At 32.8% G+C, this 18222-nt stretch overlaps 1 protein-coding gene and 1 long non-coding RNA gene across 2 annotated transcripts in view; one reads left to right on the top strand and one right to left on the bottom strand.

Moving 5' to 3' along the window:
* Positions 1 to 6581: 6581 nt before the first annotated feature.
* Positions 6582 to 18222, bottom strand: part of Myo10a (Myosin 10A) — a 98631-nt gene continuing 86990 nt past the window's right edge. Inside the window, exons 13-14 of the mRNA XM_064061217.1 lie at positions 14867 to 15113; positions 6582 to 8522 (exon numbers count right to left, since the gene is read on the bottom strand). Coding sequence (XP_063917287.1) covers positions 7260 to 8522; positions 14867 to 15113 — 1510 coding nt within the window. The 3' untranslated portion in view covers positions 6582 to 7259. The remainder of the gene's footprint in view (positions 8523 to 14866; positions 15114 to 18222) is intronic.
* LOC135133000 (uncharacterized) overlaps positions 10695 to 18222 on the top strand; it is a 179969-nt gene continuing 172441 nt past the window's right edge. The window contains exons 1-2 of the long non-coding RNA XR_010281131.1: positions 10695 to 10945; positions 11010 to 11595. This is a non-coding gene — a long non-coding RNA (uncharacterized LOC135133000). The remainder of the gene's footprint in view (positions 10946 to 11009; positions 11596 to 18222) is intronic.

Raw genomic sequence — 18222 nt, 5'->3', positions numbered from 1 at the left:
CATTTCGTTTTTTTGATATTTATTATAATAGAGAAACCTCGAGAATGTTGGTGTTAGGTACTTCAGTCGGCAATACATTTATTTTAGAACTGTCTTATGAAATAAAATAAAACAGCGGAATACGTACTTATATAGATCTCTTACGAATTTTCTCATCTCATCGAGATGAGAAAGTTCACACACAACACGACACGATAAATTTTTATAGTAATTTTGTTGTTTCACAAGCTTTGTCAATACTATTGTTTCTTTTTGAAACAAATATAAAATCGAACTTGAAAAAATATTGTCTCAACAGTAAATAATCGTTATAATTTATTTTTTCTCAACAATGTTAAATAGAGAAAAATTGTATCAATTCAAGTTTTCAAAATTATAATCTGAAATTTTGTAGAAACTCTTTTTAAAATATATTGGATAGTTAGGCAAAATCAATTTACTACCATCTACCTACATACTAAAAGTCTGCAGTTAGTTCTAAAGCTGGAAAATTTAAACAATATTTAGTTGCTGTGGCGTCCAAAATAAAACAAGACACCTCTTGAAAGGATTTTTTCAACAAATTTACTTAGTTCGGTAAACTGGACTCAAATGAATAGGTATCCATTAACGTAAATACAAATTTGAAAGTTACACTAGGGAATGAAAAGTGTTCTACTTTATTTTGCCTGCCACTGTAAATGATAATTAAATGAAACAACGAGTTGTTTTCTACTAAAATTTAAAACTTACGAGAGTATTTTAATAAATTCTTAGCCTAGCACACAACAAAAATCAATTTGAAAATGGAAATATTTTTTTATTCGAAGTATCTCTTTTTCAAACTTATACACTTGTTACAGATATTCTGCAACTTTGGTAAACCTCTTACAAGATGTTTCTTCTTGTTCTGCAAATCAGTTCTCCACAGCTTCTATTAGTTCTTCGTCCGAAATTTTTTTGATTGGGAAATATTTATAAGTCGAAGGGAGAGCAGCCAATAAGAGGTGAATCGTATTCATTGCATTACGCTATATGTGTGCAAAAACAACACTTGTGGACAATTTATTTCGTTTTTTTTTTTATTAATAATTGTGTTTAATATGTGGAGTGATCCTTTCTTTTGGCAAGAAAACCAAATGGTATTCCATATTTGGTCACTTTCTTTTATTCACCAGTTACGGATTGCCTTTCTCCAAGTAATCAACTATAATTACTGCAAAAAAAAACTGAAGCGAGAACTTTTCCAGCAGATCTCTGTATCCGAAATTTCATTGACATTGGTGGAGCACCAAACTAGTACTGTTCCATCGATTGTTCGTGTCTGGGTCACAGCCAGATTTTATCCATAGTAATAACACGATTTAAAAACAAGGATTATCGTCAAAATTGGAGCACAACACAAGGAGTGGGACGCTTTCATTCTTGTTCGGTTTTGGTCGGCATTCAAACATTTTGGAATCGATTCTGTAGAATTTTTTTAAAATATAACTCGAAGTGCATTATGTGATGTATACGTTCAGATAAAATCATGTAGCGAATTGCATTGATATTTTGTGGAGAGGACACAGAAATTGGTCTTCATCAATCATTGTCTTGAACACAAAAAATCTACGTTGTTGAAAGAGGTAGTTCAATTTTTTACGGTTGCGTAGGATCGCTATGTGTTTTAGAAACTTAATTTTCCTTTGGTATTACGAAGGTGGTATCTCTCGAATGTCATTTGAAAAAAATAACACCAGATTGCTAAAAGTAATAGAAACGTAATGGATAATGGTACGTTACATATTAAATTCTAAATTCAATAATAGAAAATGTTTCTTCTCATACATTGCAACTGTAACGACAATTAATCAATTTCAATGCACAGAATTTTCAAAACTTAAAACAAAGAATTATTAATGACAACAAGTTCATCGTTATACACTCGTAACTTCAATAAAAAGTATGTTGTTAATAAAATGGCATTTGATAGAGGATTTAAAATTCTGGTATTGGTGCATTATTTAGTGTATTTTTAATACAGGATTTCTATAAATGATTATAGGGTTGCAGTAGCTCATGCAAATGACTCGCCTCTCAAATTTGAACTGTACTAAATGCCCAAGGACCAATGACAAAGACCACACGCATCTGTATAACTGGTTGCCAAATCTTCATATCTTTTTAAAAAATAAAACTAATTCATTTCATTAAAAAGAAACAAATTTATTGTAGTTAAAGAATGCTGAAAGTTTTGAAAATGTTCACCATTTTGTTCCAATCACATGATCACTCCTTTTTTAATTTCAAAAATGTTCTGTAAAATCTTTTTGTCAATGTTTTGGAACCATTGTTGAATTTCATGTTGCAACAGGAACTCTGACTGCTGACAAAATTTTGTCAAACATGTTTGCAGATTCTGCTCAAATCGTGTCAAATCATCAATAACTTCATCAGATACTGAAGGTCTTCTACAACATTTCTCTTTGTTGACACTGGCAGTTCGAATAAATCTGTTGATTACATCTCTAATGTGAGCCTCTAACGATGTTTCTTGAATTAATAAATAATTTGGCCAGATATTCTTGCTTACAAGCGGTTACAGAATAGACTTACTCTTTGTTTACGAAGTCCCATTGCGATAATAAGACATAACAATGAAAATGTCAGAACAGAATAAACCATTTTCATAGTCTTCGTTTTCTAGCACAAAAACAAAATTTTCGTACGCAACCACCAAATTGTCTTATTTTAATATTTTTTTGCCTTTTTTTTTTCAAATAAAGAAAGACATGTGTTACGTTACTGTAGGACAGCAAAATAAGATTTTTAAAAAAACATTAAATTTAACCCCTCGTGCTATTTAAAAAAAGAATCAATTCGGTCTTGTATCTCCGAAACAAATGTTGATGGAAATTTGAATAATAATTCAGAGGATAAAGTTTAAATATTTTTACTTAGGTAGCAAATTTCAGTGCTACTTTTTAGCGACTTTGTATATAGCGCACTATGGTACTTATTGAGATGGCTGAAACTTTTAATAGTGTGCTTTAAAATGTTATATTATTATACGTATGTCATTCGTATGTTTCCACAATATATGACGATATTGTGATAAATAGTTACTCCTACGCAGTTTGAATTAGAGAAAACAAATTTTCATTACCATAGCAACTAAGAAGAACTTAGTTAGGCTTGCTGCCATTTCTTTCATGTGACATGTTCAATAGCCGAAGTAAACAGATTTTTTACATCGGCAATTTTGATTGTCGTATTATGTCTAGCCACTTCGCCCTCGACTTGTGCCCAAACAAGTTCAATGGGATTTAACTCGCAGTGATAAGGTGACAGTCGCAATACTGTTTTATTTTGTACCTTCGTCATTTCATCAATTAGAAAATTTTTATGTGTTTGCCGATGACGTCGCACAATCTGTTTTTAACATGGTTTTGTCAACCATTCTTGTATGTTGTGCGACAGCTTTTCGACTTGCTGTCGTGGGTATTTGTTCGCGTTGTCGACTATGATATCATGCGTGGTCTACGACTACAACGCATTTTTCATCTGTTTGGATCAGGAATTTTTGAAACTATTGCTCAAAGACTTGGGAGTTCATTTCTGCATGGTAATCTATTTGCTTTTTTGATAAAAAAGTCAGCAAACTGTCATCTAAAAATCCTTTGTCTGACCCAATATGTGTAATTCTAATTATCAATCTTTGGCCTTTCTCACAAGAATTTTTCAACCCTGCAGAAAATCTCTCATTAAAAGCTTGTCTCGCTGATTTAATTGTAGTGTGCACCCATGTCTCGTCCAAGTAATAGATCAGATGTCCTTCCTCGCGATATTGTTTTATGTGTCGTAAATATTTTCTTCTCCATAAAACTACATCTTCCCGATCAATCAACATGCTTTTTTTACCTCTTTTTATATTCCTAAAGTTCGAAATGAAATGAATAAAATTGCAAATATAACCAGAAAAATATAATAGATTTACTTAAAGTTCAACTCTTTTAAAACCTTCCAAAATGTCGTTCGTTTGAAATTCGGTAATCTTCATTTTTTTATGTAATAGACTTCGTTATTTTTAAACGATCATTGTTTGTACATACCTGCAGCTGTAGCCGTGTGTGAAACAAGCTCAGTTATACTTCTGCTAGGATTTTATAATAATAGGGGTGAAATATTGGTAGAATAAAAATTACATAAAAAGAGCGAAAAGTTGCTGAGTCCACAACTTAAATAAAGGAACAAAATTCGTGGTTATGTGAAGACAATGGACGAAAAAATTATCACTAACTTTTAGACCAATTTTTCTTAAGGATTGATCTGGTATCATTTTAAGTTACTGATAATAATATTAGAAAGTAGACAAGTGTATACTTCCAAAAACATCAAGTAGCTCGCCTAGAAAGTGTACATTCTTCCCAGAAAGGTAGCGCACCTACAACGATTGTAGACTTCAACCTATTGTACGAGCAGCTAGCTCGGCCCTCTTTTTTGGGTATAAAAGTTCGTATATTGGCGTATATTGTAACAAAACGTATCTGTAAATAAATAAACAAAATCAAGTGTTGTTTTTTTTATTATCGCCACTCATCATAAGCTGAATCTCGGCGAATGAAAAGCACAAACAAATATCATTAATAATAATAACAGTAATAATATATTGAAACCAACAAATCGACGTTATAAAAGAGTAAACAACTTTTTACCTCAAGTAACATATATCAATATGTACGTATACCTAATAAGCTAGTAAATAATATAAAGGTGCGTGCAGTTGATACCTCTTAAACGGAGGAATTACTAATAGTAAGTTTTTTTTACAATTCTTACAAAATGTTTTAAAATTACCTCTAATAAATATATCACCAAGGCCATAGATTTCATTATATTTTCTTCACATGTTGGAGAATAAAAATGAGAATTTACCTCAGATAGCTTTAGCCAATACGAAAGCTTTATTTTTAAAAAATCGAATAATCAGATTTCCAGAAAAAAATTATTTTTTATTTATAAAAGACCACAGTTTGAATTGACTAGTAATTATTTAGAGTAATATATAATTATAAGAGTTTTCGTCTTTCGTGCAACCAGTGAGTATGGATGTTAGATGCATAATCACTGGTAAAACTCTATTCGGATATCACTAGGCAATAAAGTTTTAGTTTTATTTAGATTTTTATAAGAGGCAGGGGGTTATTGCCACTAAGACTCATATTATGTTGAGTAAGGTTATAAATAAAGATAATAATATAACAAAGTCACTGACTTTAGTGTCTAAATCTCTGACATGTTGATAATTAATAAGTAAATATCGAATACAAGAATCATTAGAAATACGGATTACATTTTGTTGGATTGCAATTAGTTTTTTTTTACAATTATGTTAACTTTATTTTAAACTATTTTAAGGATGCCATGAAGATATGTAAGTTTCAGATTACTTTAGATTACTTTTGCCAATTTCTTATTTACATATGCTGTCGTAATTCATTTCTAACTAAAATATCAAATAATACGTTGATATGGCGCCAAAACTCGATTCAAATAATGTTGATTGTCATCTGTATTTATATTAATAATAAAATTTCGTATTCTGTCCCAAGGTTTAGCACTCGATAAGTCGATACAGAACGTGTATTTATTTGCGAGTCCTGCAGAACTAACACTTTAGTAATTTCTTACAAAATATAATCCTTCTACAAACATAACATTTAAAACAATAACTTGTTACGTCCATCAGAGATTAATAAAATTAAAAGAGTTCCAATAACCTTTCATAAAGCAATTGTATAGAAACTCATGAAACTTTAGTCAAAAAATCAGCGGGTTCTATCTTTCAGGTAGTATAGTCGAGGCCTTTAATAATGACCGCCTCCCGTGACCATGGTGCTAGCTATGGACTGCCGAAATTATCCGAGCCTTAGAGAAAGCTAAATTTTGATAAATGCAGGTCTGTGTTTGCAGTTATAAACCAACTTGTCTTTCTCAAACCGCTCGGGTATTTTTGGCAGTCCATTGCTAGGACCGGGAGGCGGTCATTATTAATGGCCTCGACTGTACACTCAACGAAAGTATACAGGCTATAGCAAACAAACCCTTCATACCTCTAAGCAAAGAGCACCATATCAGCAGCGCTATCGGTTTTACTAAGCAAGTATTCTACTTTAAATACCCTACAGTGAGAGTATTCTATGATATTGATATTTCTTACACTTTGCCAGACATTATTGGATCTGCCATATCTGATCATATTTCTGTGAATGTGCCTTTTACGAGGGTTTGGTTGATAAATCTTTATGAAAAAGTCTTTCAAAGATATAAGAGACATAACAGCCATAATTATGAACGATTTGTTGTTATAAATATAAAAACGTCCCAGCCAGCATTGGTTAGTTCATTAGAGTGGTTTAAAATGTCACAGTCGCCTAAAGTATAGGTAAGTACCCACAGTTAAACCGATGCATATTCATTATACATTCATAAAGCTTCAAAGAGGAGGTTTGGCTTACGAAGACATAATCATACTCCTTTGCTGTCAGTATTACTTCTTGGTGGTCTGTAAAATGGTGTGGGCAGAAATTTATAGCTTTAGAAAAGTAAAAAAAAAGCAATTCAATAAAATATTTTTAATAAAGTAAAGATACAAACACCCATAATTTTACATGCAATAATTGTCTGGGACCGATACAATGTCAGATAATGCATTGATAATGAATGAGCTAACTTGCATTATAATCCATCTTTATAATAAATACCTAATTATGTTTGGCCTTGATTGTTCGTATTATAATAGCTTCACTTTCTCATAATTACATATTGTTATTTAAGAAATCAATTCCCACGCAAAAAAGCATATACACCTTTTTGAATTGGAAGTGAGTTTGATATTATTTTACAACTAGAACAGTCATATGCGGAAATTAAGAATGTTACAAATAATATAAAATATATTCTATACATAGCACATCTATATATTTATGTACAATAAATAAAAGTGAAAATTTAAGTAATTGCGAAACGTGGTGATCCAACCTCTAAAAAAAAAAAACAAGCCAAAGCTACTGGCCGACGGCGTTCCATAACAGACTTTCTTTACCTGTTCCACAATTACTAAAAATTATTCTTACTATTACGTATAAAAGGAGTAACACGGATATAACATTTATAACATCAACTTTTCTTAAAAATGTTAATCAACCTTTACTAAGGCTATAAATGACTTAAAATTAACTATGCGAATGAGCAATGTTAACAACGACTTTATACAAATCTAAATTATAATTTAAAACTTAATTTCTTGGACCGCTGGCTTGTTCTAAATTAATATACTGCCTAACCAATCTCGAAATTTCATGTGCTTGTTCAGTTTGCAACCTGGTAACTCGTTGTTGCAACAGATTTCCGCATTTCATATCTAAGAACAAAGCCCCATCCTCAGAGCGGACTTTTCTAGTCGAAATAACCTCGGCGAAAGGCCAGTGTTGAATCGTTTCGTGAGTGGTCATTTCCAAAAAGTGTACTCCACTCCTATTCAAAGCCAAAATGTGTTCTTGCCAATTCTCCATATCACCAGACACCCGTTTAACAGCGAAGAAACTACTTCCAAACAGAGGCCAGTTGCTTAAGACTTGCAATACCCTATGTTTGGCTCTAGATACCTGTAAACCAGCCGCCTGTCCCCAAGAAGTCTGAACTAAAGCTAACCACTGCGGAGGTCTTGGCTCTCTCAAGCCTAGAACAGGTTTGGGTAGAAGAAATTTGACTTCTTTTAGGCTAGGGGGGTGGTTTAAGTCAGCAGCGCGATGAAGCAAAGCGGCTATTAAGGCCATGTCACGAACCATACTGGGAGGCAAGTTCGGATTACCCAGCCTCAGAAGAAGACCTTCCAGATAATCAGGGGCAACTTGATTGAACAAAACTTCCGTATAAAGAGGACTAGCATCATGTTTGAGAGGGTGGTACCAAACCGAGCGGCAAAATATCAAGTAGAATGGTTGTGCTGCTTTGTGAAGTTCAGTGGTAACGTCAAGAATATACTCATCAGCTGCTAAAGGCATTGTGAAGGCATCTCCTTGCACTATGCAATAAAGACTAAATTCTTGTTGCTCCGCTTCCGGTCCCACTCCGATTAAACTACATAATTCGGCGATAACGTCAGCAACTACAGTACTGCATCTTGTGTTGACTACTCGTTCGGCGCCACCTGGTAATCTGTATATTTGTCGTCGTGCACTACGGCCAGCACTGACAGCTGTCACTTCTTCTACTGAGGGGACATTCTTACGGCCTCCACATCGTTGTGTCTTTCTTAGATTGGCGAGACAAACGGCGGCGGTACCGTGACATACTCTTCGCCTATCAGATGCTGCGCTGGACAGGTGTTCGGTGAGGAAAGGATGAAGGTTCTCAGAACAGGCGAAATATGCGGCGACTATGGAAAGAAGCCTCCAAGCTCTTTGACAAGATTCAGGAGATTCAGATTTGTTGCTGGTTGTTTGTTTCATGAGCTGGCAATAAACTTCGTCTCGTAAAAGAGCGTGCTTGTGGCAGTGCTGGAAACAAAACAAAATGAGTTGAGTTAATTATATTACTGAAGTGCGGCGTTTTAATTAACTAGTTAGAGATCTAAGTTTTGCGCAAAATATACCGTTGATGCTATATATATGTAGAATTTTTAAAGAGACCTCGTTTTAATCGGCGTTAAGTGCTTATCTCCTCATTTACTAATTTGTTTGTTACTTTTAATTACCTATTACAGTTCAAGTATCTATAGTTTGATAGAAGAAGTGAGTTTTTCATCGATTAAAATGTCTTTCCAATGCTAGTTGGACACGTCTTATCTAGTTGGAAGTTATCAAATTAGTCCCTACAGGTGCTGTCTAGTGAATTTTCATGTACAGTAATCTACAAACTCTAACATTACACTGCACTTTAAGTCCAATAATGTGCTGCTTATTACTAGAATCGTGGAGAAAAAGAAGATCTTTCCCACTGTAAATTACCTGCAATTCTTTTACCGATTCTTAATCATTGGAAAATTCATCTGTATCATATTTCAGGTGAATATTTTATCCTTTAATAATAATATTCAGTGTACCATTTTGTTTTGGAATATCGATATTGTTATCGTTCATGTTCATTATGTCATCTTTGCGTTGTTGCCGTTATTCATTTTTATTCACTTGCCTGGAATAGTATTTAGCATTGTCCATAACTATCACCGAATTTGGCGAACTCAGTATGATTCCTTCATCTCTAGAAGGCGTACTTAAACATCAGTGCTTTGCACCATCAGATAAACCTTTCCTCCTCACGTCATAACGGTTGAATCAGGTTTCATCCAAGCAAATTATGTTTTATTTTTTTCTCGAAATTCATTAATGGCGTCTTCATTTTGTTCGCCCTCATCACTGTTTAATTCCATCGTGGGATCAACTGCAATTTCTGTTTGCTAAGAGTTTGTACTTGTGCTTTCCCAGGCATGGAATATTATGACAATTTTGTACAAAACGCGTGTTAGAAAACTACTGTTTACAAAGTCTGAACCTGTGCAATACTAAATCCAACGGTCAAAGGTGCACCTATGCGGAATGGTCTTTATTACCCTCATTTCGACCGTGTTTCTAGGGGAATTTTACGTTTTCAGAATAGTAACCCGCCATATAATATAATGTTAGGGTTTGTGGACTACTATAGTCGTAATAGGATAAGCATGTCCCTACATAAGTCTGTAAGCCTATTTATTATCTTGAGGGTTATTTTTAATTTAGTGTTGTGTACATGAAGAAGTCAGTGCATATACATTACGCAGTAATAATTAATTGTCCAGTTGATAGTAGTTTAAAGCAAGGTTATTAAGGTTATTACAATAAATTTGATGTTGCTATATGCAATAAATACTGTCACGACACACATTTCAAACTTACAACTTGATTTTTTTCATATGTCATTATTTTGAGATTAGAAATTACTAAATAGATAGCGGAAGCAAGATGGTAAATCAAGAAAATTCAATGTGTTCTATAAGTCTAAAGTACCGGGTGACTATTAATGATTGAAGGAAATTTTTGGGTTGACAATTCTGAATGGGAGCAATGTTAGCATGTCAGTCCACAGTTGTCAATTTTGACATGAGCGCACCTAAAAACCAGTGAGAAGATGGTAGCTATTGAATTGGGGTTCAAAATTTGAATTTGACATGAGGTATCCCGCCATAAAATTGCCAGATGTTGCCATCCTGACAAAAAAAAATACGAACAATAGCCACTGGGTACTTGATGTTGTTTTTTGGTTGATTGTGCGTTTCTTAATAAAAACAAAATCTAGAGCCAACAGAACATTTTAACTGCTCTGCCAAGTTTGTGTTTTTATCGTTTTGTTATACATACTTATATTCCTCTTGCAATACACTCATTATATAGTAATATTGCTACTACTTCTTAAACACCCAACTAAATCACCTCTTCTGTGAAGTGTAATTAAATTGCTGTCCAAAGGCACGATATTTTTGAATTTGTTTTTGGCTCTTAAGTAAACATGAACTTTATAACAACTATGCAGTACAACATATTAAATACAAACTCCTATACACTTTTTGTCAAAATTTCTGTGTTCTTACATATGTGACATTTTTTTACATAGAACTGTTAGTAGTTAGGTATGTGTACTTCCAATAACTATCTGAGGAATGATAATCAGTCTATGGACGATAATAGTTATTTACATTACAAGCTGCGTAAGGAAACTTTTTTGTCGAGGTGGATTTGACGGGCCGAGGCAACGCCGAGGCCCGGCAAACCTCCGAGACTTAAGAAAGGAGTTACGCAGCGTGTATTGTATTACGTTTTTTCTGCTACCGACACCAGTAACACTAAAAAGTAATAATTCTAGTAACTAAAAAATATTTAAGAAATTATCAGGAACTCATTGAACGTATTCATTTCCGTAGCAACAAGATAAAAAAATTTGTTTACAAGTGAAGTTTTCTAATAAAAAGTAGTTGTTCAAAGTGAAAAATGAGTGATTCAAGTCATTTACAGGCAATAGAAGAAGCTGCCAATATTGCTTGCGCATGTCTGTTACCTGAAAAATCGAAATTCCGTTATAATGAAACTTACAACGCATTTTCAATTTGGTATACATCACGAAACATTCAAGATGTTAATGAAACCGTAATGTTTGGTTATTTTAAGGAAAGATCCGAAGCCCGCAAGTCTCCTAGCAGTTTATGGTGTGAATATTCAATGCTGAAATTAACGTCGTGTCAGTTCTTCTGTTTGTTACCTCAATTATATAAGAAAATGTTGGAAGCTCATGCAGTTGATGAAAATGTGACAGTTACTAATTTTGAAATAACTTCAAATAATAATCCTTTAATAAATATTACTGAGTGTAGTGTTACAGTTAATATTAATAAATAATTATAAAAGAAACTATTGCTGTAAAATGAAATTATTGACATTTCTCTGACATTCTACTACTTTCATTACTTTTTTGTCCTGGCAGCGTAAGTAACACTTACGCCCTTAGTAACCTACTTACGGAGCTAGCAACGAGGTTGCCCTATTTACTTCACTTACGCTTACATCAGTGTCACTGGAGCAATAAGATTCATTTACGCTATCGGTAGCAGAAAAAAAATATTTATTAATAATTTTATTAAATAGGTCCTTATTACGATCACAACCGCCTTAAATTCTTAGGTCATAAAAACAGATTTAGTAGGTAACGTACAAAATTTTATAAGTCCCTCTCGTCATCTTACAAAATGTTTGTTGTCGGTTTTCCAAACGAGCATATAGTTTTATTTTCATAAAGTGGAAAACTCCTTCAAGTATTGTAGCTTGTTTTTTTTTGTCAATTGTGACAATGTGGTATAGACTACATCAAAATTGTCAAAATTAATGTAGCTAAGAATGTTTAATGCCCATTAAACAAACTTAACTTTATTTAATAGTTTACCTATGAGTTGTATCTAAAAATCTCGACAGAAGGTGGTACTGGAGAGTTTAACATTACTTGAGAGACCATTATTCAAAATTTAAGTTAAAAAGCCGACAAATAAATCTATAGGATAGTTATTCAATTTTGTTTCACTGTTTTGAACTCGTCAACGGAAAAAAATATCAGATAAGTAAATCAGAAAAAACTACTACCCCATTTTGTCCTAGTCTGAACTTTGGCTACTAAATCCAGATAAGTTGTACCGCTTCAAAAATATAATTCTGTAATACCAAACCCATATGCTGCCCCGGTACGACGCCTATGGGTCTTCTAGTATGTATGTGTTTCTTCTAGTGTGTAGTATTACTCATCAGTCGGTCGAAGCGGCGTTCGCTAAAGAAAGCCTTGAAGCGGAAGTCGCGATGGATTCGAGAAAGACCTCGATTGCGAAACATCGAGAAGGGAATATGGGTTTAAATGGAGGCCACCTTCGGGAACGAGATTATTCAGTCTAGCAGAATCCAACGAGTGTTGAGAAAATCCTCTGAAGTTGCGTTGCGACGGAATTATTTTGTACATAATCGCTGTAATAGTTAGTCGTGTAAATTCGAGTTATTAAGAAATATGTTCTTGAGTTTAACCCACGCCGATTACAAATCAAAAATTAAATTAATTTATTTTAAATAAGTAAAATAATTCCCATATTTTACTTTGGTGGTTTTAAAATTTCGAATAGACACAGAATATAAGAGAACGATTCAGATAATTTTGAAAAAATCTATACCAGTTACAATTCAAGTTATTCTAATTTTTAGATTGAAACAACTCGATAAGGTAAAACGGTGGTCCATACTACTACATACCTACGTTGTCATCATTCATTCAACATTTTCTGTTACACTAAATAATCTTGATTCAAAATTTTACAACTCTCTCACAGTCGTATACCCGTCCAACAAATAAATGCCACACCTTTAACACGATTGGAAAAGTTTTAACCTTGCTAGTATTTTCCCACAAAACAACTTTTATTTTCTCATCTGCATGATTTAACAGTTTTTTCTTTTTCCGTTTCCGTCAAATAATAATTCGCAGTTACCAACATATTGACTTGCTAATTTTTATGATTTTTTAGTTATGAGCTTTTATAAAGTTACTTGGTTGATCGAAATTCAGGAAATAATGCAATTAACTACAGACAGATTGTTTGGAGTTGATATTATTGATTTTGAGTCGGTAAAAGTCTTCGTTTCTAATTTTTTTAATTTTATTATCTCCGTCACTATGCGCACTAAGCAACTAGGTACTGTCAAAGTACCACAAGAGATTTATTTATCAAAATTTGAAATTGATTTTCTTTATAGATTAGTGTTTTAATAATCCTTCACGGCCTTTTTAGTTGTGACATATGGCGGATGCGCCGGGGTTAGGCTTGGAATTCAAAAAATGATATGGTACAGTAGGATAACCACTCTAAGACTCGATTTACAGAACTTCAAATAAATATTTGATTGCAATTAAATTTTTAGCACGGCGTTAATGTACCACGTGACCGACTGTAGCCAATCAGACATGGTTAAACGCTTCGATAAATGCGTGATGAATTTAATAATCTCCGTTTATAAACTAGCCCTAAGATTTTGATTACTTATTTCGTCTTGTTTGTGATGTTTACATGATTATTTGACTGAAAAAATGCGCGAAAAGAAATGTATACGATCAGCATTGTTTGTTTTTGAAAAGGCGAAAAGTTTGTGCTGAAGGAAGAGTGCTACAAGGATTGTAGGAAGATTAATTATCGAAATTGTCATATTTCGTATATGTATTTTAAGGCAAATTTAACCTAACTTTCGTGTATAGCGTTGTCACGTATATTTCCACGGGTAAGTGTGGTATTAATATATCTTTATTAAAGAAAAACAGGTTTTCTTTCACATATAAAATTAATTAATTCGATTACAGAATGTATTGTAATCAAGTCCATCGGGCAACTTGCTACTTTCATAGTTTTTCGAAGTTTCATGACCTCTATAATACGAAAACAGTAGTCTCCTGTCTTCTTCTGTCTGCTATTTTGCTGTCTGTCTATCTGACTGTCTGTCATCTGTGTCGATTTTTGTTAGTACGATAATCTCCGAAACTACCGTACCGATTGGTGCCAAATTTTGTTTGTATATTATGAATATCGTGTATATGGTAAAACGCTGAAAAAAATTTGTCTGATCTTTCCCACTAATTGTAAGCAGATCTTCGGTTTTGGTAATTTAATAGACACTTATTTGCTCTATTCTGCTTCGATTAAAAGTTTCACAAAAAATCTCTGATAAGAAGTGCGTTGAAAATTTTTTTGTTGCGTTTACCAAAAACTACAAAGTGTCAAAAACCTCAATTTGATATAAAAAACAGTGTTGAAATCAAATACAAAACTATAAATCTTTTAATTTGGCTCAACAAAACTGTAATTTAATCGCTAGACTATTGTTTATTGTTAAATAAATATAATATGTAACAGTGTGCAGGTACCTGAATATACGTTCCCACATAATTAGATAAGTGTGGGAATCATTTGACTAAAGCAGTTCTGCCTTTATAACTAAAACCAAAACATTGATTCATATTTAAAAAAGTAAAAGTAACCCACCTCAAGCTTGAACTCATTTAGCACACTAACCCATTCATGGACTACGCATTATACGCAAATATGAGATTCGAGTTCGCTTAACACTCATTAATTTCTGCTGACCGAAAATTAATACTTTGTTTTTATTCATAATTATAAGACACCCGTAAAATTAGGCCACTTTCCCCTATAAATAAGCTAAATTACGGACGAAGGTCTCATTTAAATTGCATCAGACTTGCTCCATTTTCTTCTATAAATTATTTAATTGCAAAAATGGAGTGTTTTACTAAAAAGCGTGACCAGTCCTTGATTCACGTAAAGAGCACTCACCATTAGCACTGTATATACACATTTGACTTCGGGCATTTCCGGCGTTAAGGGCAGGTCTCCGCAGTACCTCAAGATGCACTCAAAACACTCCACAGCAAGTGGACTCAAATCGGGGTCTTCTAGACGTAGCAGAGGACCGTCGATTGAAGTCCCTTGCCATTTGATCAAGTCGGTTTGTTGCTTCCACGTCCATTCTTTACGTTTTTCTTTGGATTTTATCGACGAATCCATTTTTAGAAGTTCCAAGCTGCAATAAAACACATTAAAGGATGAACAAAATACGTATATGTTGTTAGTACTCTACATGTAAACTATTACTAGAACTGTCAAATGTTTTCAAATGTACAGTACTCAAAGGAAGATTTTACAACTTTAATAAACCAAACTTGTTCTGAGACTAAAATTAATTGAAATGGTTAATGTACAGGCCACATCATATATCAACATGACAGTTAATCTTAATCTAAAACATATTAACATCACGATACGACATTCATCGTTTTATATAGATTAAAAAATGCCATGGCAAAGCCGCAGAATTTATTTTCTGTGTTAATACTTTTATCTCACAGGCTTCAGAAGGATTTTCTCTAAAATGGTTTAAAAAATTTTAAATTATTTATTTGAATTCAACGAAATGAAATATAAAGCCCATTCGATAAAACTTATAAGTTTTTACACAAAGCAAACAGTCAGTTCGTGTCATCCTATTTAGTAGGTGTTCGATGTCCCCTTAGCCTTAATATGCTAATCGATTAAAAATTACCCTACCGACAACTGTTGAGATATATGAACAGTGTAGTAAGTTAGCGGTAACGCAAGAAGTGTGACACTTTGTACATAAAGAAATGTTATAAACGTTACCGCAAAGTTGTTTCATAATTTTATAAAAACGTTTTATAGGCAAATCAAAAACCGACTGAATGAATAAATTATTCTTTTTACAGAAAATATGAGCGCTATTTCTATATCTTCTAACTACACTGTGATCTTGGAAAATGTAACAAGTACGCTGCGAGTTAAATTAGAAAAAGGAAAGCACCGTTTTCTACTGATGCAGCTGTACCAACTTCGTGAAAAATAAATAATTTTAATATTTTCTTATTTTTTAATTTAGCTGTTTCGATTTCGTTAACTTGGTATATTTTACTCGTTTCGAGATCACAATAGTGAGAAAAGATAGAAGTAGCACCCTGTATATACGCCATTGTTATTTTCCGAAGACATGTAAATAGTGTAAAATAATGTCTAAGTACCGGTTGCAATGCAGAACTATTCCCATTCTGTTGTTGCTAACTCAACCACAATAACAAAAGCGATCGCACCATATTCACTTTAATGCAAACCACAGACTAAATTCTATCAGACAAAAATACCGCATGTGATGAGAAGGTTTCGTCATTGTTGCTTAAGAATAGCAACTTTTCTTTTCAAACAAATTACAATAACTTGCAGCTACAATTATTTCTTTAAGCTTGTTTCACTATAAGAAAGTACTAAAAATCCTCAAATACATCATCAAGATAGTCGTGATATAATTAACGAGATAACCCTAAATTATTCGAAAATGGGTACCTACTAACCGTCAGTTTAGGAAACTTTCGAGTAATTATATAAGTCAGTTAATGCGTGAAGATTATCAATAACACTCAGAGGTTATATAAAATCACGACACTAGGCCACCACACGTAATCACGGAATACGATGACAATATGAAGATACGATATGATAGGAAAGAAGGACATTCCATATGCTTTCTAATTTTTTACAATGAAAGAAAATGTTTGTAATTGTTGCACTTGGCTGATCAAAACGTGTTCAGACGGTCTTAATTAGTATCGCTTTATAATTTTAATAGTGCTGAACGTAGTAATTCTGACACAGTAAGGGATTCCAAGTTACGGCGAGAAAACGAGTTTTCTCTGGAAATAAAGTGTCTAAACTCAAAAAGATCGTTAAAGCGTAAACATTTGTAAAGGAAAATGGAGAGCACAAATAATAATAAAAATCTTGGAGTCTGAAATGTACAGGGTGTTGAATTAGATTTGACTGTGTTTACACACGTGCTGGACTGTGCCAAATGATCACTGTATTATTTCGGTTTAAATTGTATGAATAAATCGAATTTCTGTTTTTCAAATGTAATAGGATTTTTTTAGAATATTTTAGAAATACTTTCAGCATTGTGTGCTCATAATTACAATAATAATAACAATAGCATTTTGTTTCATATTTTATGGCCAACGAAATATGGTAGTTGGTGTCGTTCTTGCCTTATAAACAGCTACGTTTATTTCATGTACAAGCAATGAGTATGCATGTTTTATGTTAACCTCACTAGACATCATGTGACAGTTGAACATTAATTAAACTGAAAGCCTGTTTATAGTAGATGAATTAAATATTTAAATTTGAGAATTTGATTGGTTGAACTTGACCGCGTGATCGTCTAAAGTTAAAGTTGTGCTTAAATGTATACTTAAACTGGCTCTAACAAAGTTGTAAATTCTAAATGATTTGCGTTAAATTAAAAATGACTTGTTGATGTACTGATGATTTAATTAAAATATTTCATTTTTAAAACTGAAGATATTGGATGTTATTTAATTTAATTTTTTTTTTGAAAATGTTTATTTCACAAACAACCATTTGTGCCTTTGTCTATTGAAAATATTTTAACTTTTTATTTAACTTCGATGGTCAATTTAAGCCATACGAGTTCTAAAAAGTTCGTTTTAGTAAAATACCGAAAATGATCTGCTGGAAAGTTTAGACTCTAGAAAGTTGTGTTCATTTATTTTTTATTTTTTTATTTAAATTTAATGAAAACATTCCCTGAAGGGTGGTATTTTTGGGATTTAGTAATGTGATAAAATTTTTGATCTGCTTAGACAATGCTTCAAAGAGAACTATTTTTTATTAGGATTTATTTTATCAATGATTTGGGGAATGGTATATACATCTTATTTCTCTAAAGTTTCTACAAGAGTAATATACATGTTCGTTCTCATTAAAAAATAAAAATAAATAATTAATTAATAAAGTCTTGAAATGTAAATACACTTTGATACACTTAAGAAGCGAAGGTGATTGTTTAAATAACTTTCCAGATTTTTTGCTTAGCACCAGTGTTGTAGAATTAACATTCTACGAAAATAATGAGCTCCAATTATTATACATAAGTTTAAATTATTTGGTGGCAAATTGTGGCCTGCGGGTTTACTACATTGAAATGGAATTTATTGGCGTTTTTTTATTATGTGATTCCAATTAAGTATAATTTCAGATTTTCTTGGCGGTTTGTTAGTGATTTTATTCGATTGATATCCATGATTCTGGACCTTTAGTTGTATATA

The sequence above is a fragment of the Zophobas morio genome, unplaced genomic scaffold, assembly GCF_036711695.1.
Source record: "Zophobas morio isolate AGI-343-1 ecotype UQ-CSIRO unplaced genomic scaffold, CSIRO_AGI_Zmor_V1 ptg000021l, whole genome shotgun sequence".
In the NCBI taxonomy this organism is placed as follows: Eukaryota; Metazoa; Arthropoda; class Insecta; order Coleoptera; family Tenebrionidae; genus Zophobas; species Zophobas morio.
Note: the sequence above shows the minus strand (reverse complement) of the source record. Positions and strands in the feature narration are given on the sequence as shown.